This window comes from Bemisia tabaci, chromosome 7, assembly GCF_918797505.1.
Source record: "Bemisia tabaci chromosome 7, PGI_BMITA_v3".
Classification (NCBI taxonomy): Eukaryota; Metazoa; Arthropoda; class Insecta; order Hemiptera; family Aleyrodidae; genus Bemisia; species Bemisia tabaci.
This window is the reverse complement of record NC_092799.1, coordinates 17,708,177-17,732,792: the sequence shown is the minus strand read 5'-3', so window position 1 is coordinate 17,732,792 and position 24,616 is coordinate 17,708,177. Positions and strand designations below refer to the sequence as shown.

At 35.6% G+C, this 24,616-nt stretch overlaps 2 protein-coding genes across 2 annotated transcripts; one reads left to right on the top strand and one right to left on the bottom strand.

Moving 5' to 3' along the window:
* Positions 1-425: 425 nt before the first annotated feature.
* On the top strand, positions 426-3,419 carry LOC109029565 (uncharacterized). The gene is made up of 3 exons (XM_019040063.2): positions 426-859; positions 1,631-1,681; positions 3,096-3,419. Exons 1-3 carry the CDS (start codon positions 681-683, stop codon positions 3,379-3,381), a joined length of 516 nt encoding a protein of 171 aa, XP_018895608.2. The 5' UTR covers positions 426-680; the 3' UTR covers positions 3,382-3,419.
* Positions 3,420-4,999: 1,580 nt separating this feature from the next.
* waw (Translation factor waclaw) lies at positions 5,000-23,623 on the bottom strand. The gene is made up of 11 exons (XM_019040270.2): positions 23,398-23,623; positions 20,936-21,148; positions 19,832-20,180; positions 19,141-19,409; positions 17,409-17,648; positions 16,955-17,082; positions 15,491-15,628; positions 14,495-14,709; positions 9,184-9,312; positions 7,962-8,045; positions 5,000-6,215 (listed from the first exon to the last, which is right to left on the bottom strand). The coding sequence occupies exons 1-11, from the start codon at positions 23,499-23,501 to the stop codon at positions 6,090-6,092; spliced, it is 1,995 nt and encodes a 664-aa protein (XP_018895815.2). The 5' UTR covers positions 23,502-23,623; the 3' UTR covers positions 5,000-6,089.
* Between the last annotated feature and the right edge of the window lie 993 nt (positions 23,624-24,616).

The following is a 24,616-nucleotide window of genomic DNA, read 5'->3' as shown; positions in this document are numbered from 1 at the left end:
TTCTTAGGAAGGCGCAGGGATACAACTATTTGAACTCTCCGGAACGCGTGAGGTATCACGCCTCAATTGAAGGCGTTTTTGAATCTTCTGTATTTACATGACGAGATTTTCCAAATAGTTTTGTATTATATTGTAGATTTGAGTTCTTTTTATTATTTAGTTAAATTTCTCCTGCTTCTTAATTTTTGATTTTTCTGTAAAAATTATCTATTTGCGAAAGACAATCCTGGCTTTAGCGCCCTTAAACTACATTTGGAGACGACCCATGTCAAAGAATTTTGGCATGAAATTTCGATTTAAGAGTTTTGAAAGTAAAGTAACTGAAAAAAAAAAAAAAATCCACGGAGAACTAAGAATCGGTATTCTGGAGTCCAAATCGGTTTTTTTCCCCTGCGTCTGCTGCTGGACGATTCGAAACGTGCGCTCAGTCGAAATGTGAAACTGCTTACTGTGCGGCGCGGCACGTGGCTTTGTTTACGTCTGTATGAATTCGCTCACCAACACGTCTGATCTTGCAAGAGACTCGCAAGAGTGACGCTGGATAATAACAGATTATACGTTCGAAAAATCGTTCCTCGAGTTACACGCGTTACAACGTATCGTGCCATCGTACCCACGTTGTTATAATCCTTTTCGGTACACAGATTTGACAAGGAGAATCACTGAAGGAGTTTGTGAAAATGTCGTCGTCAAGATCTGACAGTCCCTCCAGGACCATCAAGAGAAGAAAAACCACATCCGACCTGGATGATTCTACTTTGATAGAAGCTGCGATCGCAAATCCACACTTGTCTATTCCAAAATTGATGCGCAATTGCGTCCCCGATTATCCTGCGTCCAGATTTGTTGCTTATTATAGGTAAGTAGGATAGAAACTTGATGTATAGGTACAATAAAGGAGGAAAGAAAAAAGCTAAACCATTGCCTTCTGTCAGTTCAATAAAAAGCACTGGCTGTCACTCAGAACTTCAGAAGTAAGTTAAGTTTCATCAACTTCAGAACTCTAGTTCTCGAGTATTGAGCTTGCATCCGTTTGCTTACTCAGGCATGTACTCATGCATGACGGAAATTCTTTAGTGTATGGGCTGCTGCCCTGCTGGGCTGCTAGAAATGTTCAATTATCAACGGTGAAATAGCAAAAATGCATATCTCGGTTGTGGTGTTCCAAAATTTCTGCTCCTATCTCATGTTTGAAAACAAGATGAAACCAGCAACCAAGATGAACCATCAAAGCTTGAAGTTTCCCTAGAAATTTCTTCATATACAAACAATATACAACAATATCACATCAACAATGTCCGGATATTCTGTAGAGGTTTTTCGTAGTATTTTCCTCTTACAGCCACTGCAACCAGAGAGGATGGCCTTGGGGCATAAAAGAAAAATATCATTCGGAATGGTAACTTGTGTTTGAATCCCTTCAAAAATATGCTACTTATCATATAGGCTTCCTATCATATATGCTGAAAGAAAATAATTAATTCTCAACAGAATGCAACCATTGAAAAAAGGAAAGAAAAAAATAACAATAATTGGTTTCCTGATCAATTATGAAAATTCAAAAGTGAGAAGAATTAATTGGATTATGTTCAATTCACTGAGTAATCATGAAAATATTCTTTTTTCACAGAATCCGTCAACACGGACTGCAGTGGCGAAGGAAGTCTAGGAACATAGACCGGTAAGGAAGGACTACTAACTATCTATCACTTATGTGTTGTCAATATACAAATACCAGCTGCTTTTATAGCGCAACTTAGCGCACCTTAGAGATCGGTGAATTTCACCTAATTTTGGCAACATTCTTGTCGCATATTGACGGAGAAACTACAAAAATGCATACTTCGGTTGCTATGTTTCAAAATCTCTGCTCCTAATTATTTTCTTAGAAGGAGACTGCACCACCATTATGACTTGAAATTTTCTCAGAATATTCTTCTCACAGAATGAAAAAATCACAGAAGTTTTAAAAAAATGATGTTTCCCACATAGCACAGAATATTGATGTAATACTACAATAGTACTGACACGTCAGTATTTATATAATGCTGATGTATCCTGATTTAATATTATATCAAGACTATGCCAGTATTTATTAGTTACTGATTTGGAGCTGTCAAAATATTGTTACAGTATTGGCCGAAAAGGTTGATGTCATATGGAAATCAGGGTTATGACAAGGTCATCAGAACACTGCAGGACAGCGACAATATGTATGCATTACTACCTTGACACTGACACGTCTGTACACTCAGCGCACTCTGTCAAGTAGATATGAAAGTTCAGACGATGACCATCATTTTCATAGTACTACACATGTATTACATTTGAAACATGAATTACACAAGTATACAAGTATTGAATATTATAAACCACTTACTTGATGTCCTGCGACGTTTAGTAGCGTAAAATACCCGGACGCCCTCGGGTGGATTTGAACCCGAACTGCGGAATTCCTAGCCTAGTACTCTGCCATTGAGCCACAGGGAACTGATGGTATTTCGGGTTAAAATCACGCCTGTCAAGGCTGTTACAGCATGCATAGCATCAGTGTGCGGCTCGACTTTCATCATAACTTTGATTAACACCGTGTTTTCTTAGGCTTCTTTTTCTTCCTATATTTTTTTTTCATTTTTTCGTGTTAATTTCGTTTCGTGTTATTTTTTTTTTACCTCGTCAGCACTGACTCAATACTGTTGTTTGATATATTGAAGGTATTAGTGTTATATTCATGCTGACGCGGTATACCTTTTAACCGACAATCTTAATATCATACTGCATTAGTGTTGGTGATATCATGTCAACATCCAACAATATGTATCAGTATTGACATAAGATTCTGTGCTATGTGGGTTAGTAGTTGTCGATGTGGTCATTGTAAAATGGACGAATTTTTTCTTGTTTACAGACACCATCATTTATGTGCAACTGTCTTTTGACTTTTTCTAGTCTAGAAAGTGTTCAAGTTAACAGTATGTCATCACTGTGATAAACTATGTGTACCCACACTCAAGCAGTTTTAATCAAGATTTCTATTTTTTATGATTGATTTCAACACCCCAGAAATAATCAATTGTATAATAATTCTTTTTTAGGAGCAACAAGGACTCTGAAACAACGCCAAAACCTTGTAATGCCTCTTCTGACAGTTCACTCTCATGGTCTCCTCGTCGTTCTTCAACACCAATATCGAATCAACATAGCTCATCTTACGGTCACTGCAACTTATCGAAGCCACTCAAAGCCTCCAGTAAGACCGGAAGATCAAAGACACTCAAAGCCTCCAGTAGGACTGGAAGATGGAAATTATTGAGGAAATTTATTTCTAAAGTCAGTCTTGCGGTGTCTTTCTCTTTACGCGCTTTGAATAAAGTTTATTGAAGGTATTTGGCTTTATTAAAAATCATTTTATCCATTGATTTTCTAAGTCTCAATACCCCCCCCCCCCCCCTCCTTCAAGTTAAATTTTTGCCTTGGTTGATGATAATTCTTTGAAAAAGTGCTTTAAAATAAAACAAACCTCCGATGCATACAAAATGCATAATCTTTGATCAGATGGATAAGGGTGATTTCACGATAATAGGAATAGTCGTGTCGCCGTGGGTTATGAACGACATAGGGCAAAACGATTGAAAACCAAATTAATTAATCAATAGGAATGATGTCCCTGAACCTATCCATGCTAAAAAATATGATGAATTATTATTATATTTAATAATATGAGACTTTAAAGGCCGAAAATGTCCGGTCGGTTACGCGTCGCCAACCCCGATTTTGAAGCAAAAGAGCAATTTGCGGTAACATATCAGTACTGATCATGAACTCTTTGGCAATATTTGCTGAAAAGAGACTCTAGTGTTCAAGAAAATTGCCAGTTTGAACTGAAATGTTTATTATTGAGCGAGAAAAGTCATAAGAAAGAGGTGTCGCCACATTTGGCAACAAATTTTTGCAGTTGTATTAAGTGCAGTGTTTATCTCGCCAGATGGAGTCAGGAGTTTCAAAACTGCCATCAAATTGTTCGCTGAAGTCTTCTTGACAAAACCATTACTGATAAGTCAGTTTTTTTTTACAATGATAACTTAAATTATTATGAAAACCAGTGATTTTTACGTGTGTAGCACTAATTCCTCACTACGCAAAAACCTCAATTTAATAGTATTAAACTAAAACGAAGTCTCCAAAGTTTAGAAAACTTTTAAGGCAGCATTAATTCCACCTCATAACTCAAGAATTGCCAAGTTTCATCTTTTGTATCATCTTTAATCTCACATTTTTGAGTGTCGGTTACGCTGTGTCTGTTACGTAACCGACACAATTTGGCAGGGCCGCCATGTTTGCGTGGACCTCCAGCAGTCCCGCGGAGAGCGCTGATACCTGATTCAATGGCTTGTTTATCAATCACTTTAACTTTGCACTGACTCAAAATAGAGCGTGCCAAAGCTGGAAAAAGGAAGTTTAATACCTTTAGAATGAGGTAATGAAATCCTGTTAAAATTGGTGCACTTTTATTTCTCAGGTATTTCACATTTTAACTATTCCTGTTATCGTGAAATCACCCATAAGAACCTGGGAGAACCAATTATTGTATTTCAGCCAAGTACTGACTTTAGAATGAACACTGTCTAATGCTTGAATAAGCAAGACATATTGTGAACCGTAGCCTAAATCTGATACTTGCATAAATTGTGTTTAGATAGAGATAATATCTTGAGAAAATATATCAAACTAGCTCAACAACCACCAAAAATTCAACTTTCTACAAATGAGTGTTGAAAGGTTGGAGCAAAAATTCAATTTAAAAACCATTCTCCGCAGTTCTACAACTTTTTTTTAAACGTAATCCAATAAAGTCAGAGCTCCTAAAATTTAACTGTATCAGTGACTTTTTGAGAAATCAGGCTTTTAAAAAGCCTTTTTCAGTCTGATGAAAGCTAACGAAAAAAAGGCAACGGCTAATCGCATTAATAGGAGACAATAAAAGATGAAGGATGCAGAATTGTGAGAGGTAACGAATCTGTTTATTAAACAAACAACATAAACAGATAATTAACAAAGTGATCCAATCAGTATGAGAGAGAACCTTGTTTTAACACAGTTTAACTCTGCATCAGAACTCAGTGAGGTGGATGTCCCCTGAAAGATTCCTTATGCTAGGACGGGGGTAAAAAATTAAAACCACTTCCTTCCCATAAAAGCTCTCTCGTGAAATTACTAAGATGCCTCAGAAGTAATGTCAAAAGATTCTGTCGTGCAGGACACGATGATACCATATTCGCTAGCAATAGACTGTTCCAGCAACATATCACGTTTAAGTATTTTAATTTCAAGCAATTTATTTGATTCAAGTAGTTATAAGTTATTCCATTTTCTAATTGGTTCATTTTATTTTGCATTTGAATAGAAAGATGTTTGATGGATTTTTAAGAGAAAAAACTATTCAAGATCTCTCTCTGCACTCCATTTGCCTACATCTACTGTTGCCATCAATGAGAAAAGGCCGAGAGGCTTTTTTTAAAAAAGGAAAAAAAAAGGTCTTAATGTGATACCAAAAGAAGCTGATTATTCCCTAAGCAATTAGTTGGCTTTTTGAGTCCGAGATTCAAAAACCATTTTTCCATCAAATTCTGTGGGTTTACGAATCCCTGGTTCAGAGAGTCCAGATGATATATTACAGCTATCGTCCTGGGTCCCATAGCAACGATTCAAGTTTCAACAGTCTCGGGCTTTCCAGCTTGTCTTAAATGCTAAAATTGTTTAAAAACGTGGTGTGCTACGTAACAACATGGAATTTGTAGCAGTTTTGAAGTAATGAAATGAGCTGGGTCCAGAAAGTCGAAGCCCTTGTTGAACTCTAATGTGTCCTCTCATCAAACTAGTTTTGGCTGAGTTAAATCTTGTCTGTCCAACTAGTTTCATCAAAATTTAACCAATGTTTTGGCACCTGGACCAAGTCTAACAGGATATAAAGACTGCACCTTTCAGAAATTTCAGTTCCCTTTGAAAGAGCATTGAGACTTTAAGAAGCTTAAGCGATGTAAGGCTTACCAAAATATCTAAATAAAAACAGTAGTAGAAGTGCTTTGGACTCATCGTTTCAAAACTTCGATGAAGGTTTCGCGATGCAACTGAATATTTCCTACCATCTTTAATTTCTTCTTGCCCTCAGCTTGCTGCCTCAATTTCTTATATTTCCTCGTCAAATCACCACCATACTGAAAAAGGGAAAAATCAATTACTAACAATGATCTTTCTCAAACCAGGTGACCAGAGGCTATAAAATAAACTCATTAGACTTAGGGATCGTTCACAAAATACACGGTGCAACGTTTTGTATTTTCCGACCATCCTCCCCCTCGTAATACTTTTGTGACGTGAGACTCTATCCTTTAGTACGTAAAACCGAAATGGCGTAACACTCTCCTCGCCCCCTTCCCCTCTTCGGAGCATTACATATTTTCTAAACAGCCCTTCATGAGGGGAAGATCTAAATTAAAAATAAGGATAGAGATCTCAAAGCCAAAACCTATGAAACGCTGCTACAGGTACCAATGAATAAAGGAGTGTGTTGATCACTTTGATAATAGAAGCACCTGAAAATACTGAGAAAATAACTTAGATATGTTCAGTGCAATATAGTAGACTCAAAACGGTCAGATTACACCACAAATCAGTGCCCTCAATTGGCGCAACTAAATTGCTCATTATTCTTTCAGATACAAGAGTACCTCTTTCATTGACGACTCAAATTCAGATTTTTCACTCCAACTTTACAAGCAGCCCTTTCCTAAACATTCAATTCTGGGTTCAAAAGTCTGAGTGTGGACAGTCACATCACTGAGGCCAAAGCATGAGTGGGAGAAAAAAAAGCCTCAAAATTTTTGGGAAAGATTAGCTCATAATACTGATGTTAACGCATTATTTGATGCAGAAAATGAATGACATTCTAAAAAATTTAATTTGCTAGAAATAGAATACAAAATTGTGAAATTTTCAAAGCTCATTAACGCCTTTACCTTTTAAACGAACATATGTTTTGATGGACTCCTGTCTATCTCCTTCAGCAAGCTGTGATTTGCGACTCTAGCAGTACTTCAGGAGTCGCAGCTCACAAAAGAGGATAGGCAGGATTCTGTCAAAATAAACGTCGGTTTCAAATAAGATGAGCGAATTAATAAATTTGAAAATTTTGTGAATTAATATTTAATTTTAACAATATGTCTTGCTTAACAATTAATCCTCTTCAACATTATTAGTGTGGCTCTCTTTGATTTATCGATCTAAAAAAGAACAGCGTATTTTCCTTTATCTGAATACTTCTCAATGTCTTCTATTATGGTCAAAGTTTACTGATCTCCTTTTTGATGCTTTATAGCCTCAGTTATGTTTTAGGTGAAGATTGCAAGCTTTTATTTGAAAATTTTTATCAGTCATTTAATTAAATCTCTTCTTTTTCAAAGCTCTTTAATGATAAAAAAATTCCAACTTCTAGTATAAAATCCTGCTGAACCCTTCTCTAACACATATGCATTAAAACTTTCCAATTGTATTTTATTTATAAAATTAGCTTGCAAAGTTTGGACAGTGCCTGGTGAGACATTTTTCCCTCCACTGAAGTCATCAACTTCTTCCGCATGTTCCAAAACTTTTCAAAATGGCAATCAGTTATAGACTCAAATTTTGTTGGCTGGGGGTTGACTACAAATTGAGAAGACACAAAATAAAATCCCAAGCAGAGAGCAAGTCAGCAGAAAGCTAATATGTAATTGATTAATGAGTGGCTCCAGTCTGCCATGATCTATGCTTCCCTGCTCAATAAAATTCAGGCCTTAGACAAACCTAGGGGAAAAACAAAACAGCATGGAAAAAATTCCTGACACACTACAAACTCCCAAAAAATACCCTTTCAAACTGTCCGAACATTGCTAACTTTGGTAGATGAAAAATAAAATAATACTAACCAGTTTCGCAGTGACATCTTTCCTGTATGGCTTTATATCACCTCGGGATAAGACCTTGGCTCCCACTACAGCTTGGACAGCGATCTGTCAAAAAAGAATAGTTGCGAGAATTAACAAGCTTTCAACTGCGTTTAGACACTTAACTTGTTAAAACCACCATCAAGAGGGTTTTGAGACACATCTACTCTTAAAAATAAATGGTAACATTCAAACTGATATCTATTAGAGCTCTTTCCTGAACACTACAGAGTTTTCTCTTCATCATGGCAATGTTTTTTCATGAAAATTTCAAGTACAATCCGCTAAAGATATAAAAAACTTTCATAATGAACTATTAAGTTAGAAATAATCTTTCATGATTTACATTAGAGACAGTGAATTCCAACTTTCCACCTGGGAAAAAAACATCGACACAGGTCATGATGGGCATTGAAATATATCTAAACGTTGGGCAGGTTAGGTTAGGGTACACATTGGCACACTAGAGCTTGGTTTCATGCACATTTTCCTCCTTCTATAATAAAAAGGTATCTGTAATTTTGTCCAAAAATAAGTTACTACACAGGAGACTTCTTCCATGGTAAAATACAGTGAAATTACATTAGTGTTCGATTTGACACAAGAAGACTCCAGTTTTTTTTTGAGCCGGAAATGACAAAAGCTGGAGCCGGAAAAGACAAGAACCATTATTTCCCCTCGATGAATTCAGTCTAGAGAGTTTTGATACATCTATTATATCGCTGGTCCAAGTGCAAAACCTTGTATCTCCAAAGCAGTATTACGGAACATTCACTTCTAATTTATTTTTTTGATTAAAAACAAGCCAACATTACAGCTTAAAATTCCGACAGAATATTCCGCCCGCAGAACGGAAAAATTGAAGCATTTTTCGAGAAACTGCACTGACTAATGTTCCAAAGATACAACAAAGTATGACAGAAAGTCTGCAACATTGCGAACAGAGGTACGTGGTTTTGCACTTTGGCCATCGTATTCTAGGTAAAATTTTGACAAATATTACGTAATGTGGTGTCAAAGTTGGTCCCCTGTTTTGTGGTCCATTTTCCACGATGATTGTTGACTGATCATAAGAAAGAACTTGGATCGATCTTCTGGAATTTGAAGTTTACCAGTGCTCTATGTCTACATACAGCTATCGTGTTTTCATTTATTGGCCGATTCAGTCTCGGAGTAATTCGCGGTAATGAAAGAATTCACTTACATGAAATTGCTGCCGAGGAACTATTTCTACTAATTTGTCAACAAGTCTTTTGGCCTCGTCCTTTACTTTGGAAACATGGACAATCATGCTCAGTTCCTCGATTTTCTTTTGATTTAAAAGAATATCTACCTAAAGAGAAAAAGCAGTGATTGATTAGAAAACAGAATTAAAGAGGTTAATTTTTTAGTACAGGGCTTAATAAGTCAGCACATTTTTTGTTTTGAAATGTTGGATTCGACTGATTTTCTTGTTTGAAATAATCCTGAGAATTTTGTAAGATTGCGTATGTATCTTGTTAGTGAGAATCACCTGTCATTGAAATGCATTTCTTTTACTCAGAGCATTGCTAAAGTATTGAAACTGATTTAACGTAGGACATGAAAAATAAAATCTTTAGCTACTCCTTACGTTTCACTGACTCTTTTCTAATAAATAAAAGTGAACTCTCAAGTCAATAATAATAATAATAATAATAATAATAATAATATATTTATTAATGCAACAGCCTCATGAAATTCATACAAATTTATGAGCTTAACACTCGTCAAATAATTTAATGGAACAAAATTTAACATCAAATAAATGTAACAAAATTTTAACAAACAAGTAAAAAAAAAAAAAAAAAAAAAAAAAAAAAGAAAACAGTAAATGAAGAACTAAGACTTAAGACTTAGGGGACTACATTCAGGCAATTTAGGGATTGGGGAGATTTGCGTCGAGATATTCTTTTAACTCGTAAAAAGGGTTTTCTATGAAGTAATTTTTTATGTTATTTAGGAATAGATTTGAATTTTCTGATTTAATGAAAAGTTCTTTTAATGGCTTGGGAAGCTTGTTAAAATATCTGATACCTCTGCTTTCTAAGCTATCCCAGTCTACTTTTTCCCCCCGTTTTTTTTCAATTTTTGCTAGGATATTTCTGGTTTGTATTTGATTATTAGTAATTAATTTTTCTTTGATGATGTAGCCTAATTTAATTGATTCCTTTATTGTTGAATATATATACCTAGAGAAGACAGTCATCACATTGAACTCTGGGAATAGTTTTCTACAAGAGTCAAATTTTTTTTTGTTTGCAATAATTCTTAAGATTTTTTTTTGAGTTAAAAGAATATCTCTGGCACCTGTTGTATAGCCCCATAATTGTATGCCATAGCTAATTATGGAATCCACGTTAGAATGGTAGTAAAACATGAGGGACTCCCTATCTATTTTCCTATTAAGTTTCCTAATAGCAAATGCCCTACTTGCAATTTTTTCCTCAATATGTTTTGCGTGAGAATGCCAATTTAGTTGTTGGTCAATGAAGAAGCCCAAATATTTCACTGTTTGATTTGTCTGAATTTCCTTATCACCGATTTTGACCGATTGAAAATCTAATATATTTTTAGTGAAGTTTAATATAAAGGTTTTAGCAAAATTTAATTTTAGATTATTATCCTCTACCCATTTGTTGACTCTATCGATGACCCATTTAATTTTATTTTCTATATCCACCCCTTTAACTACCACATTGATGTCATCAGCGTAGATTACTGTTTGAAGGTCAATTCCATTGTCCTCTAGAAAATCTGGCAGGTCATTTATGTATATAAGAAATAAAAGTGGACCTAGCAATGAGCCTTGGGCTACGCCAGCGGTACTAGGTGTGAAATTGGAATGATATTTTCGGCCATTTTTCGATACTTCGGTTGTTTGAAATCTACCGGAGAGGAAACTCCGAACCAACTTACAGGCTTTAGTGGAAAAGCCATATTTTCTTAACTTTTCAATTAAGATATCGTGATCAACTAAGTCAAAGGCTTTCGACAGATCAAACTGTATGCTTACGATTGACTCTTTAGAACAAGCATTTTTTAGTTGCCTTATTTGGTTTAGGAAGGTCATGACCGCTAAGCCTGTATTTTTTCCTTTTCGGAATCCAAACTGCGATGAAGTAAACAGATTGTTTTTTTCAAAATAATCATAGATTTGATTGTATAGAACTTTTTCGAGAATCTTTGACAAAAAAGGAAGTATCGCAATGGGACGATAATTTTCCAGATCTTTTTTGGAGCCTTTTTTATGTAGCGGGAGAATTTTGGTTAATTTTAATGATTCCGGGAAATTCTCTGTGGAAATTGTTTCGTTTACTCCTTGAACTATTGGATCCAGCAGAAGTTCCAAATTATCTAACAGTAATTTGTTGGGAAATTCATCCAAACCAACTGCCGCTTTTTTGTTCAGTTGTTTGATAATATTTTGAACTTTATACTTTGTGACGGATTTAAAATCAAAGGAATTTTTGTTTTTATTTTTATCTCTCATTAAATTACGAGCTAGGGCTGGACTTCCTGTTTTGGGAAATTTTGCCCTGATGTTCACAAAGCTGTCATTAAATTTGTTCGCAATTTCTACTGGATCATCAATTAGCTTCCCATCCATCAGGAGGTCACTTACATTTTCGTAAACGACTTGACATTCTAAATCGTTTTTGATGACCTTCCATACCTCTGCATTTTTTTTACTGGCAATGGCTGACTTTATGCGCTCAACATTTTTTGAGTATCTACAATTACTTATGAGTTTTTTTATCTTTTTATTTGCTCTGTTTACTAATTTTTTATATTTTCTCAAGTTGTGGAACTTGAAGAGTTCCCAGTTCTTGTTTTTTTCTTTGATTAATTCCCCTAGTTCAATTTTTTTTAGAGATGGTAGCTCAAAATTATCTGTTTTCATTTTTTCCACTTTCAGCGGGAAACTACTGTTGTAGTTTTCTACAATAGATTCATGCAGTTCTTGTAAAGTTAATTGTTTTTTCGATTTTATGTAGTCACCTATGGCATTTTTAAAGATAGTGTTATTTCTTGCAGAGAAATATCTTTTCATTATGGGTTCTGTCTCATTACCTTTTAGCTTTGTTTGTGAGGCAATACTACAATGGTCGCTTAGAGTGGAGTCAAAGACATTTATATTCCCTATATCAAAATTTGAAAGACAGTTGTCAAGGAGGGTTTTGGAGTTTTTTCCTATCCTTGTGAACACATTTTCAACATTGAGCTTTAGATTAAAGGATTTGGCCAACAACCTAAAAGAAGCGTTATCTTTGCATTTCGAGTCGTTCATATCGACATTGAAATCACCGTAAATGGCTACTGTATTTTTTTGCGGTTTGAGTTCGTTAAGCAATTTTTCCATATTACTAAGAAATACCTTGAAATTTCCTTTTGGAGGTCGATACACTACAAGAATAAAAATTGGTTTTAAAAGTTGCACTTTTTTTATTGAGGTCACTTTGATACCTGTTATTTCAAATTCTTCTTCAATCGCTAAATGCTCAAAATCTAGTTGGTTATAATTTACCTGTGGAGAGACATATATGCTTGCTCCACCCCCCCGTTTTACTTTGCGGTTAAAGGAAGACGCTAAAGAGAACGTTTCTAGCTTAATAATATCCTTGACTTCTTTTATCCAGTGCTCAACAAAGCAGAGAATGTCAATTTTACTGCATTTTTCCTTAATTTCTACAAGTACTTCTTCATCTTTATTCCTTAAACTACGTACATTATGAAAGTATACATCTAGTTGTACCTCATTCCTTAAATTGTTTTGCCGCATTTTGTTTTCTAGCTTGGTTTTTTGAGACTGGATGAGAGAAATGAATTTAGTACCTAATTCAACTGTGGGCACAGTTACGTCTAAGGCATTTAGTTTAAAGAATTTTCTCTGTCACTCTTGTTCAAAATTAAGGATGACAGTTTTTCTGCGATTAGGTCCTTACCAAGGCTATTTAGGTGTATACCGTCTACCGAATAATGTTCCCGACTCATAGGCGTGTTTATAAAATTACAATGCTTGTATTTTTTACTAAACTGAATTAACTCTAAGTTAAATTTGTGGATCTCTTTATTAACAAACGCATCTTTGCTGTAATCTATCCGGTATGGAATTGCTAGAAAATTAATTTTTGTCTTACTATGTTTCCTTAGAAACATTTCAATTTCATTTATGGCCTCTTCCGTTCGTCCCTCATACACATCAATCACACAATGGTGATCTGATGATACAATGCTTAGCATTGAATATTTAAATATTTAAAACAAGAAATGCCTTTCATATGGATTCACTTAAATTTTCATTTAAGTATTTGAATATGAAAATAGTGACATGCATTGACCAGCATGAATATTAGTTTCTAGATCTAAATTTCTAACATTTTTAAATGGCAAGATAGTTAAAGTGACATTCGCTCCCCTGAAATTCCTGGTATATGCAGATGTCTGTATTGGAGTACCTTGAGACTGTCAAAGTTTATCTGCTACTTTTAGATAATATTAGTTGTAAATCAAAGGATAAAACAGGGCAGCTGAAATAAGACTTTTTTTCCTCTTTCTTTTTAAAAAAAACTTGTGTGACTAAGGTATTTATTATTACATGCAAGGTTATGATTCCAGCAGAAAGACTCTAAAATGGGCCCCTTCCATGCATTAAATATCTATCGTAAAATTCAAAACTCTAAACTATTGGACAAAATCTACATTAAAACTCGCAACAACTAATGCCCTTTCGAAGTGTCACTCTTAAAACTATGCATTCAAGGGGTATTTTGTTGACTAACTGTAAGGAGAGATTTCAGAGGAGCATTTTCTCACATTCTGATGAATCTAAAGGCCTTCTATGGATGAATAATTTAAAATGCATGAACGCTGCATGATGCATGTAAATGATAAAAAAGCGGAGTTAAAAGAAGCAGTTACAACACTATTCTCTGTCAACCAGAAAAACAGTATACAAATCAGAAAGTTTAAACCAATCTTAAAAGGAGTTATGTGAAATAAGGCACAAGAACTACTCAAAAAAGTCGAACCTCCTTCAACATTTTCGAACGAGAGTTGGGCTGTTTAAAATTCATACACCAAGAGAGTTTTGGGAGAAAATTGTTCAGCATTTCAATCTAGCATGTTCAAAGCTTATAATCGTTAGGTTTTCAACTATGAAAATGCAGCTCTACTTTCTCTGTTGGCAAAAAAAATTAACCAAACTGTTTCTGACTATTTCTCTGGGATACTGGAAAGTGTTTTCAATCAGCAACTCAAATGCCGATTTTTCAATTAAACTTGGCAAAGATCACTCCAAAAAAATTTGCCTCTGCCCACGGACGTTTGTTTGCCTGTGGGAAAATGGGATGAAACTTAGAAAATTGTTCAAATTATTTTAAAAAAGCATTAGTTTTTTGGTTTGAAACAGATCTTGAACTTAATTTTTTAAGATATTGTAAGTAATTCTCAATGGCTGGAGATTAAGAAGAAAAAAAAGAGACGAATACACGTACCTTTGTCACGTCAGTTACTTCATAACCATGGTCTTCATAGTCAAAACTAGCAAATCCAGAGGAAACTGATTTTATGGCATCATGAAAATCTACAATGATTTCATTTAGAGGTAGGATGAATTTGCACATCATTTGAGTCTTGTCAATCATTGACGATTCCTGTTCAACTCCTCTTCGTTCTATGCATAATTTCGCTACTTGGTTGTAATATTGTTCTGCAAATTAAGAGAAAGCCAACAGATCATGATTATTTAGGGGCACAAAAATAAGCATAGAGTGTTGTGTGCTGATATTTTGGTCATGGTATTTGCTCCAGGACCCAGTTTATTCTGCTATTCATCTTTCTTCAAACACCATTTAAATTAGGTATTAAAGAATAAAAATAAAAAGATAGGGAAAGAAGTAAACATTTATGTGATTAAATCTTGGAAAAAAAAGTTGTCTTACTACATGCAGGAATACGACTAACTTTTTAAATAAAAAGCAGAACTAACCAACTATTAGAGTACATGAAAAAAAAAAGAAATTAAGTATATTGAGTGCCGCTGGACAATGTCTGAACCAAGAAAAAAAAAAAAAGTTACTGTTCCTCTTCAAAATCTTACACAGAAAACGATTTAAACAACTGGAAGTTCAAAAACCAACTCCTGGACGAGATATTAAAAATTATTGTTCAAAACAAATCAAATGGAAGTTAGATTATTACAAATGACATCAGTTGTATTTTTGTCATTCAACAAATTTTGATTTTGAACAAATATATCTTGTTTAGGAGTTGATTTTAGACTTTCTGTGGTGTGATTTGCTTTCCTTCTGAAATTTTGAAGAGGAATCACATAGCTTAGAGCTTCCAATCACACCCTGCCTAAAGCCGACCTGATCTGTAGAAAATTCAACAAATATTAATCGAAGACAAATATGAGCTCGTAGATGATCTGCTACAAGTAAATGATAAAAAACATTATATTTGGAATAAAAAATAAGAAAGGATTTTACCAGGTAAAAGAAGTGTGCCAAGGACCATCGGCTCTTGAACCTCTACAATATGCTGCTGTTCAGGCCAATGTGCTGGATTTGAAATTTCCAAAAGTTCTTTACCATGTAACCTGACAATTTTATCACCTTTAATACGAACTGTAACACACAAAAACTAAGATAAAATTTTAAATTTAAAAAAGTTCCTTGCAAAATTTCCTCATAGCATAAAATACGGAAAACCATAAGAAAATTTGCAAATTATCTCTCAGATACGAGAAGTAATTTAGACAAAAAAAAATATTCTTCTTGTAAGAAAGGGAAATTTTTTTAAGGTTGAAACCAAATTATTAAGAAAAAAGCCAAGGAATTTTTATTTTACACCATTTTAAAGAGAGGAAAAACATTTTTGCAAATAACTGAAGCCTCCATACAATGAAGAAGGTGATTTGACATGTTTTAAAGAAACTGATGCACCGGTAGAGTTCATGCCAAGTAAGTTTAAATTGTTTTATACTACTACCACGCCAACACGTCAGTATGAACATTTAAGAGTTGCCAAATAAAATTTTCATTTCTAAGGGTACTGATGGGATCTGATTCTAAATAAAATTCTCTGAAAATTGGAGGAAAAATATTAACAGATTTTCCTGAAGATTTGCCAAAGCCAGAGGGTTCATACAGCATTTTTTCTCAGCACCGCAGACTACGATAAAGGATACTTCGACTCGAGTTTTGTTTACCATTGGTATCAAATACAAGAATCAGGGTTAAGGATTTTTTGTCGCACTTAAAAAACAGTTCTGACTAATTTGGTGTGGACTAGAATCTCTAACAAAACTTGTTTTAAAGTAAACTTTGCAAAAAAAATTGATCTTAAAACCAAATTTTCAACAATGTAATATCAGTTAAATCTTTGAAGGGGTTGGTCTCCTGCAGTGTAGTGATTGTAGTGCAGGTCTTATGATCAGAAGGGTTCTATTCCCCATTAAGTGACCTGAGTTTAATGATCTCAGGCAAAGGTCACATGGAATTTGGTGTAAAATGGTTGGGGGTACTAAGAATTTATAAGAAAAATCTATTTTATTTATTTCATTTACAAGGGTTCCCACTCTCAATGATTTTCCTTGATGCACAAAAAAAATTTATAAAAATATATTGTTTTTTTCCTCTTTGAACAAAAAAAACAGACACCTAGGTTTTGTGAGTATTACGATGGAGTTACTTGTTAAAATGATCAAAATAGGAATCATGGTATTTTGATCATTTTAATATACGGTACTACTCAACCAAGAATGTTTGAGTTACATGTTGTTGAACCATATTTAAAAATATAAAAAGGGAGTTTATCTTTATGCTCCATGAGTAGAGACATCTGGAAAGAGCTCTTTCAGCCAACTGACAAACTAAACTAATAAACTACCACCAGACTATTTTCAGAGAGAGAGAGAAAGAGAAGAAGGTTACCATGAAACGATTTCTCACCTTTATATGTTACACCTGGAGCAGTCATTATACTTGTTGCGTCATATTCTTGCTCCAGGCGTTGTGAAAAAACTTCCAAGTGAAGTAAACCTAAAAAGCCAAGTCTCCATCCAGCACCTAAGGCAGCACTGAAAAATAATTATTTATAAGGAGAAAAAACAAATCATGACTAAAAATAATAGAACATAAAACTATTTTTAAGATGTAAAATTTACCAGTTAATTTTTCACTTTTGTGACATTGTGAAAATAAGCACATTAGACGCCTCAATATTCTTTATAAAAATTCACTCTTTCTGAAACAAGTCTCTATAGGCTGCTCTCTGTTGTTTCTTTCACATAAGGAAAACAGGGCACTTTATGAGAGGACTTAAAGAAAATGTGTCTAGGTTAAAGCTGTTCGGAGAATTATTGAAAATTAATTGTAAGATGTTTAAAAAACGAATAATTTTTACCTGGTATCGGGAATAACAGTTACAGCAGGATCGTTCAAAGCTAATTTCTCAAGCGCTTTTTTCATTGCTATATGTTCTGATTGATCCATAGGGTAAACGCCTGCAAAAACGATAGGGCGAGGTGGTCTAAAACCTGGTAGCGGTTCCACGGGCGCATTTTTCAAATATACTGTATCGCCAATTTTAGCCTCAGCAGTTGAGCGCATGTTGCACATCATGTATCCAACGTGACCTCCGGATCTAGAACAATGAAGTTTTTGAGAATTGATTGGTCATTGCATATGTCATGAAAAACTGACGTATGGAATGAAATGAGTTTGATAGGTTTGTCTGATGCCAAGAAAAGTGATGGGAAGTGGTTAGGTATATAACCGACTCCGTCCATAATTTTAGCGTTGGAATGCTGGAACATTGGCTGATTCAAATTGTTCAGGCTTGCAAGGGCCAATTAGCACTCAAACACAGCTATTGTTATCTGATGAGCAATAACTCACTATAAATAATAATTTCACATAAAAAACAGCGGTAGCATAAATCTGGCTTCAGTTATTCACTCAAACACCTACTATTACTTTCAATTGTTGATAACAACAGGATGGAACCATAAACATACAATAGGATGTAGAGCCGACTACAGTTCTTTAGATGAGACGATAGACAGGCAACCTGGATTGCATGCAGTATCAGAAAATTCAAGGAATCAACAGCACTAAATCAGGTAGAACAGATGTGAGGCATGCATACAATTTATGTGCGGTTGTTGGTATTACAAATGAAACATATAACATATCGACAGTGAAACTACCAGACCACGTATCTCCGTTTGCGACGTTGTAGACTTCCTGTCACACTTTATTTTTTAAATGGAGAACTACTCAACATCAATTCTTGAAAACTTCCGTATTTTTCCTCCTTGTGCAAAAAAAAACTCTGTAAAAATTTCAATGAATGATTTTGATTTGTGCTCCTTCAAAAAAAGAAAATGGGAGCGGAGATTTTTAAACACTGCAAACAAGATACGTTGTCTGGTAATTTCACCGGCGATATTTTCATTTGAAAGGTTGTTGAAGCTGTTTCAATCTTCACTTAAAAAGCTTTATTTTTAAAACTTGTCCAGGAAGGGTTCGTTTTCCCCGGGAAAATTTCATATGTGCAAAAAATTTCAAAAAACATGGAACAGGTTTTGTACAAAAACAATTTCATCAACAAAATTAACTTTCATTCACTCGCACAGCTTTAAAGCTGATAATAGTTGCTTGACACATCCTAAACGCATCTGATCTGAATTTAAACCAGTAAAAGTGAGTATAAGTTAATTTTACTGACAAAGAATTTGCACTTTAATCACAATAATTGGGGGGGCTTGGAGGACAAGGCGCATAAGTGCAGTTTTTGTTATTTCAAGAAATACATGTTTGAAGTTTTGAAATTACATGGATCCTTATGGCGGATAGAAAGTTCAAACTGACTTTTGGATGCGTAAAAATTGAAATTTGAGAGGGAATTTTCATGGAATATGCATTAGGAATAATTATACTTGAAATCATTAATATCTCAATTCTTTCAAAAACTTCACTTACGCGCCTTGTCCTCCAGGCTCCTCAATTTCAGCAATAAATTCCTGTTAGATGGTTTCCATGAGCATTCCTGCTGTATCTTTGGCAATACTGTTCGGTAGCGTCAATTTCAGAATTATTTGTCGGTTCATCAAATTCAAAAGAGTTAAACTTACAATGTTTCAACTTCTTCTTCATGAGGTCGCAAGATTCCAACTGATTTAACAATGTACTGTTTTCCAGAATGAGCCGTTACTACAGTATCGCCTTTCTTTAGAGATCCATCTTTGATTGAAAGAAGAGAGACGGCACCTTGATATTTATTATACCAACTATCAAAGATTAAGGCCTTCAGTGGGCTTTCTGGATTAGACTGAGGAGCTGGTATTCTTTCAATGATGGCTTTCAACACCTCATCACAGCCAGTTCCTAATTTTGCAGAAATCTGGAAAAGAGAGAATAATCAATAATTAATAAGGGGCCAGTGAGTGACTCTCATCGCACAATTAAATTACGACCGAGTTACTTATGTTTTCTCTTCAAAAATAAAATAAAAATTTTGTGGTTGGGCTGATTCTGGCTAATGCCATTTACATATACTTCAATTTCTTTAATTTTTTTTTGGTGCAAAAGAAAAATAAGAGAGAAACAGGTTTCTCAGTTTGTAATAATTGCTTTTTGCAGAGTCTACCTCTTAGTAGATGATCGCCACATGAACGTTATCAACTGTAATTTGAAAGGCATGATTAAACCTGTGTCTGATGACTCAAATTTTTAAAACATCTAAAATATGGTTCTGTTAAGGGACGGTGAAGGACAAGCGTAAGGATAAGGTGAAAAAATGAAAGAAACACAGAAGATATTTACCTTCAGCACCGTTTCCGGATCTACATCAAAGAGTGAGCCGAGTTGTTTTATAACTGCCTCAGGTTGCGCAGTTTTCAAATCTACTTTATTTAATACAGGAATTATTACAAGCTCTTGGAAAAGAGCTAAATAAAAGTTTGCTACAGTCTGAGCTTGAATACCTTGATTAGCATCGATTAATAATATAACCCCTTGGCAAGCAGCCAAAGACCGAGACACTTCATTTGCAAAGTCCACATGACCTGGGGTATCGATCAAATTTAACAGATACTCTTCGCCTTTGTAATTGTAAAATATTGAGACAGTTTGAGCCTTCACAGTGATACCCCTCTCCTTTTCAACCTGTAACCTGAAAGATATGAAAAAGCACAATCGTCAAAATACGTTGAAAAAGTAAAATATTAGTAAATAAAAAAAGGAACATGGTTTATCTTCCTTCAGTGATCATCAATTTGATAATGCATCTGGTGAAATCATCATATTGTTTACCCTGGAATTAAAGAGTTTTAATTTTTTGTTGCAATTATATTGCACAAGCAAATTAAAATTGAAGCATTTTCATCAATATCATATGTGAATTGTCTTATGGCATGAGTGCTGTCCATACAGAGGCGTTAAACAGAATCTCTTAATATCTCAGCACATTCAACGATGCTCCATGTTGAAGTTGGATGCAAAAAGTTCTATGATCTCACAAAATTACTAATTTTATGATGTTCCTTGAAGAGATTTTGTTTTTTCTAAACAGAGATTTCATACATCTATGATATTTTGTTGATTCTTAGGAATTCAACAATGATCGAGTAGGGACAAAAATCGGATGGAGATGAAAATAGAGTATACTGAACAAGGTTTGTATATTTATGAGCATAGTTTTTATAGAATACCAAAAATTTAATTTTGCGTTTGTTGACATTCGGATCCCTTCTCCTGGGTCACCGTTTTGAAATGAGGAATTGCTAATTTTGGCTTATCCATAAAATCACCTATCTACATGGGGAAACTAGTGCTCTTTCCAAAATAATCCTAGAACAATAAATATTATGATAACGCAAAATGCAGTCAAGATATGATGCGAGAACAATTTTTAGAGTGAAGCCTTACCTGTCAAGTACTTGCTGTTTACCTGCTTCTGGACGCAGGGTATCGGTGATTTCAAGCAATCTGTCAGCCAAAGTGCTCTTCCCATGATCGACGTGAGCAATTATACTAAAATTACGAATACGTGATATCGGGATGCTTTTCAGTTTTTCAGAAATTTTATTACTACCTTCCTCATTTTGATCACTTCCTGGTTTTGCAGCAAAGCTTTGGGATCTGAGAATGAATAAAAAAGACTATTTTAAATTCTATCAAAGAGAAGAAAAAAGCATTTTTGGAGGTATTCAGGATCAGTTAAGTAGTACCGAGTGTGTAAGAATCACACAAAATTCTGAATTGAAAACATTTAATGAAGGGTTATAGTTCATTCCTTGTCTAAAGCCCCGTTCTTTCCCATGTTGGTGGTTGTCAAAATAAGTTGATATTTTATGTAAAATTTGATGCGAGGCAATGTTCTGAATGCTTCTAGTTCGGATTCCAAATCCAAAGGCGCCATGGCGCAAAGTGCTCCTAAAGAATAAGCAGTGACCCCTAAAAAATTGCCACAATCCTAATATTTCTGATGGGTGATTTGCTGCCAATTGGCTTAAAGCCGGTGATTTGTTGCCAATCAGCTTGGAGCTAAACTTGTAAAGTAAGCAGCTGCACTTGCATATATACGAAAGCCCAATTCACACTATCATACTTTTCTTCCGACATACTTGAACAAAAAGTTGGATGGAGAGTTGGACGGAAAAACTTTTTTTTTTTTTACCGATTATAAATAGCCTATCGGCTAATCCCACGCTCATTACCCCAGTCCCAGGTGACCATTGCCTGAGACCATCAAACTCAGATCACCTGGCCGGGAATCGAACCGAGGACCTCTTGGTCATAGGGCCAGCGCTACAACCACGACACCACAGGAGGCCGACATTTACCAACATTTTATTCAATTACCGTTGCACTTTGATATCATCATTAGCCTGCGGTTTGCGAAGATACAGCTTCAGCTCATGTCGTTTGGAAGATTTCATACCAAGTGTTGAAAAATTGATAGTGACGTCACATTCAAGTTTCCGTTCAATTTTTCATCACATCCTCGTTTTCTCTTGTCAGTATTACACTATCCAACTATTCATTCGACAAGTTGCATCCCAGAGTTGGATGAAAAGTTTGATAGTGTGAATTGGGCTTTACTGCTCTTTTAACTCAGATAATTTTTCACTGATTGCTTCCCGATGCATGCAAAAATTCAATTCCGTTACCGATAAAAACTCAATTGCTCCTTCAAATTGAGATTAATGGGCCAGATAGCTCTTAAAATAAAAGGCAAGTTTAAAACATTACTTTCATTATGTTTGTTGGCGAGGGTTATAAATTAGTGTGTCCTCTTTCTTGAGTGTCACATTTTCAAAATGTATGTGTATGTGTATGCATGAGCCGCTTTTACGGCGCTCTGCGACGCCTATTCTCCACAGGAATCTGTCATGGTAGAGATCCTCCGGAAGCTGGCATCTCTCCATCTCTTCATGGATGCCCTCTACCCACCGTTTGGCTGGACAGCCTCTCCGTCGCCTACCTGGGGGGACCCACTCCAACACCTTCTTCGGCAACCTGGTATCAGCCATTCTCTGCACATGCCCATACCATACCAATTGCTTGGTCATGATATCGTGCACAATCGTCCCCTCAACGCCCATTATCTCTCGGACACGTTCATTCCTGACACGTTCTCTCCTCGAGATTCCAGCCGATCTTCGCCAGAAATCCATCTCGGTCGCCTTGAGCATTTCTTGGGTCCGCTTCTTCAACTGCCACACTTCACTGCCATAGGTGATAATAGGCTTGACAACCGAGCTATAAATCCTCTTCTTGTTGTCTTTGGAAACCCTTTGGTCCCAAAGGATCCCATTTAGCATGGCGATGGCTTTCCTTCCTAGAAGATTACGGTCCCGAATGGCCTGATCCAGCTTCCCATCCGAAGTCAGCTTCACCCCCAGGTACTTGTATTGTTCGCAACTTTCTATATGTTGACCATCCTCCAGGACTATGCTTTGCTGAGCACCTCCGACTGACATCTTTTTTGTCTTGCGAACACTAACCTCGAGGCCCCATTTGCGGTACTCCTCCGTTTTTTTCAAAATGTGCTCGCTGATATTTCTTTGAAGAAAGAATGAGCAAGCGTGTTGAAAAAACACCCTGATAAATTTCGATACTTGATAAAGGAGTTCATTCATGGGAGATGATATTCTGTAATGACTTAATTGACTGTCAATTGTAATGATTGATGAAACTGATTTGCTTGGCTCCGTGACTTATGAAGGCTTGGGATCAGCAAATTTAAGCCTGTCCAAATGTATTGATGCTAGCAAAGATACGATTCTTGAGCATAAAAAATGGGATGAAGTATCATGAAATGAAGGTATCATATTTTGCAGTATAAAAATTTCGCGATGAATCAAACCAATTCTAAAACATCTTACATCGAAATGGACCTGGAAAGAAACGATGAACTAAAAAGCAGATGATCCCGGTGCTTGCTGAGTTTGGACGGATATGTCTGGAACACTTTTAGACGAAAGATCATGATACTTTATAATAATGATATTAAAAAACATTACACACTGATTGAAAACTGATCTAGAATTGGTTAAAATTTAGAATAAAAAAATTGAACACGTTTGAGTTTGAGGTTATGTTTACAATAACATTTCGGGGTAACAGTGTGACCAACAACTCCAAAACTTTCCGAATTATATGATTGCATTTTATTTAATCGTTGAAATCGCAAGATATTTGTTGCAGTGAGAACACTAGAATACTGAATATCTTGAAATCGATTTTTTTTCGGTTTATTTATTTCCAGTATTAGTACCTATAAATTATGAACATGGTACATGATATGACTAGATTGAGTGACCAACTTTTCCTGCTCCTGTTCCGAAGTCGCTCACATTGCCTGAACTCGTAACTGAAGGCGCATTGGTTTAGGATAAACGCATAGAGAAAAAAAAGGAGGTGTTTGCATTTCGGGCATCTTGGAATATTTTGATGACTTGATGACGTAGGTGGGTACAGCTGGGTACAGAGACGTCCCCTTCACACTGTACCCACCTACGTCATCAAGTCATCAAAAAATTCCAAGATGCCCGAAATGCAAACACCTCCTTTTTTTTCTCTATGGGATAAACGCGATAAATTTTGAGTAGAGAAATATGTTTGTGTGACTGCTGTAAAAACCCATAGAGTACATAGAGTCGTAATGTAATTGGGAGAGCTGGCGCCACTTTTAAGCATTTTCCATGTCCCGAATTCCGAGACTCCTGTGTGACGCCGGGTCACTTTTTCGATACATAATCGATTGTTTGCGATACACAGGTACCCGGTCATCCGATGACAACAACAACAACAACAACGGAGATAGGAATTACCATGTATTCCACACCGCCATTTTGGATCGAAAATGTATCGAAAAAGCGACCCGAACTCGGCGCACACCGGGCTCGGAATTCGTCGAGCAGAACATGGCGCCAGCTCTCCCATTTACATTACGACTCTATGTACTCTATGTAAAAACCTAATGAACGTGAAACTGCTGAAAACACCCATAAGCCTCCAAGCCACTCGTAATATCGAGCTGAGGGGTCAAATTTGCTTCTGTGGAGATTTTGACTGAACAGAGAGGGGACTCTCTCATACTGT

Bases quoted from the DNA above. Each gene is read 5' to 3' on its own strand.
- LOC109029565 (XM_019040063.2), top strand. From the start codon at position 681: ATGTCGTCGTCAAGATCTGACAGTCCCTCCAGGACCATCAAGAGAAGA. The intron at 860-1,630 runs GTAAGTAGGATA...CTTTTTTCACAG, and splicing joins AGATTTGTTGCTTATTATAG to AATCCGTCAACACGGACTGC. The intron at 1,682-3,095 runs GTAAGGAAGGAC...ATTCTTTTTTAG, and splicing joins AAGTCTAGGAACATAGACCG to GAGCAACAAGGACTCTGAAA.
- waw (XM_019040270.2), bottom strand. From the start codon at position 23,501: ATGATCTTTCGTCTAAAAGTGTTCCAGACATATCCGTCCAAACTCAGC. The intron at 20,181-20,935 runs GTAAGGCTTCAC...CATATCTTTCAG, and splicing joins AAACAGCAAGTACTTGACAG to GTTACAGGTTGAAAAGGAGA. The intron at 19,410-19,831 runs GTAAATATCTTC...TCTCTTTTCCAG, and splicing joins ATCCGGAAACGGTGCTGAAG to ATTTCTGCAAAATTAGGAAC.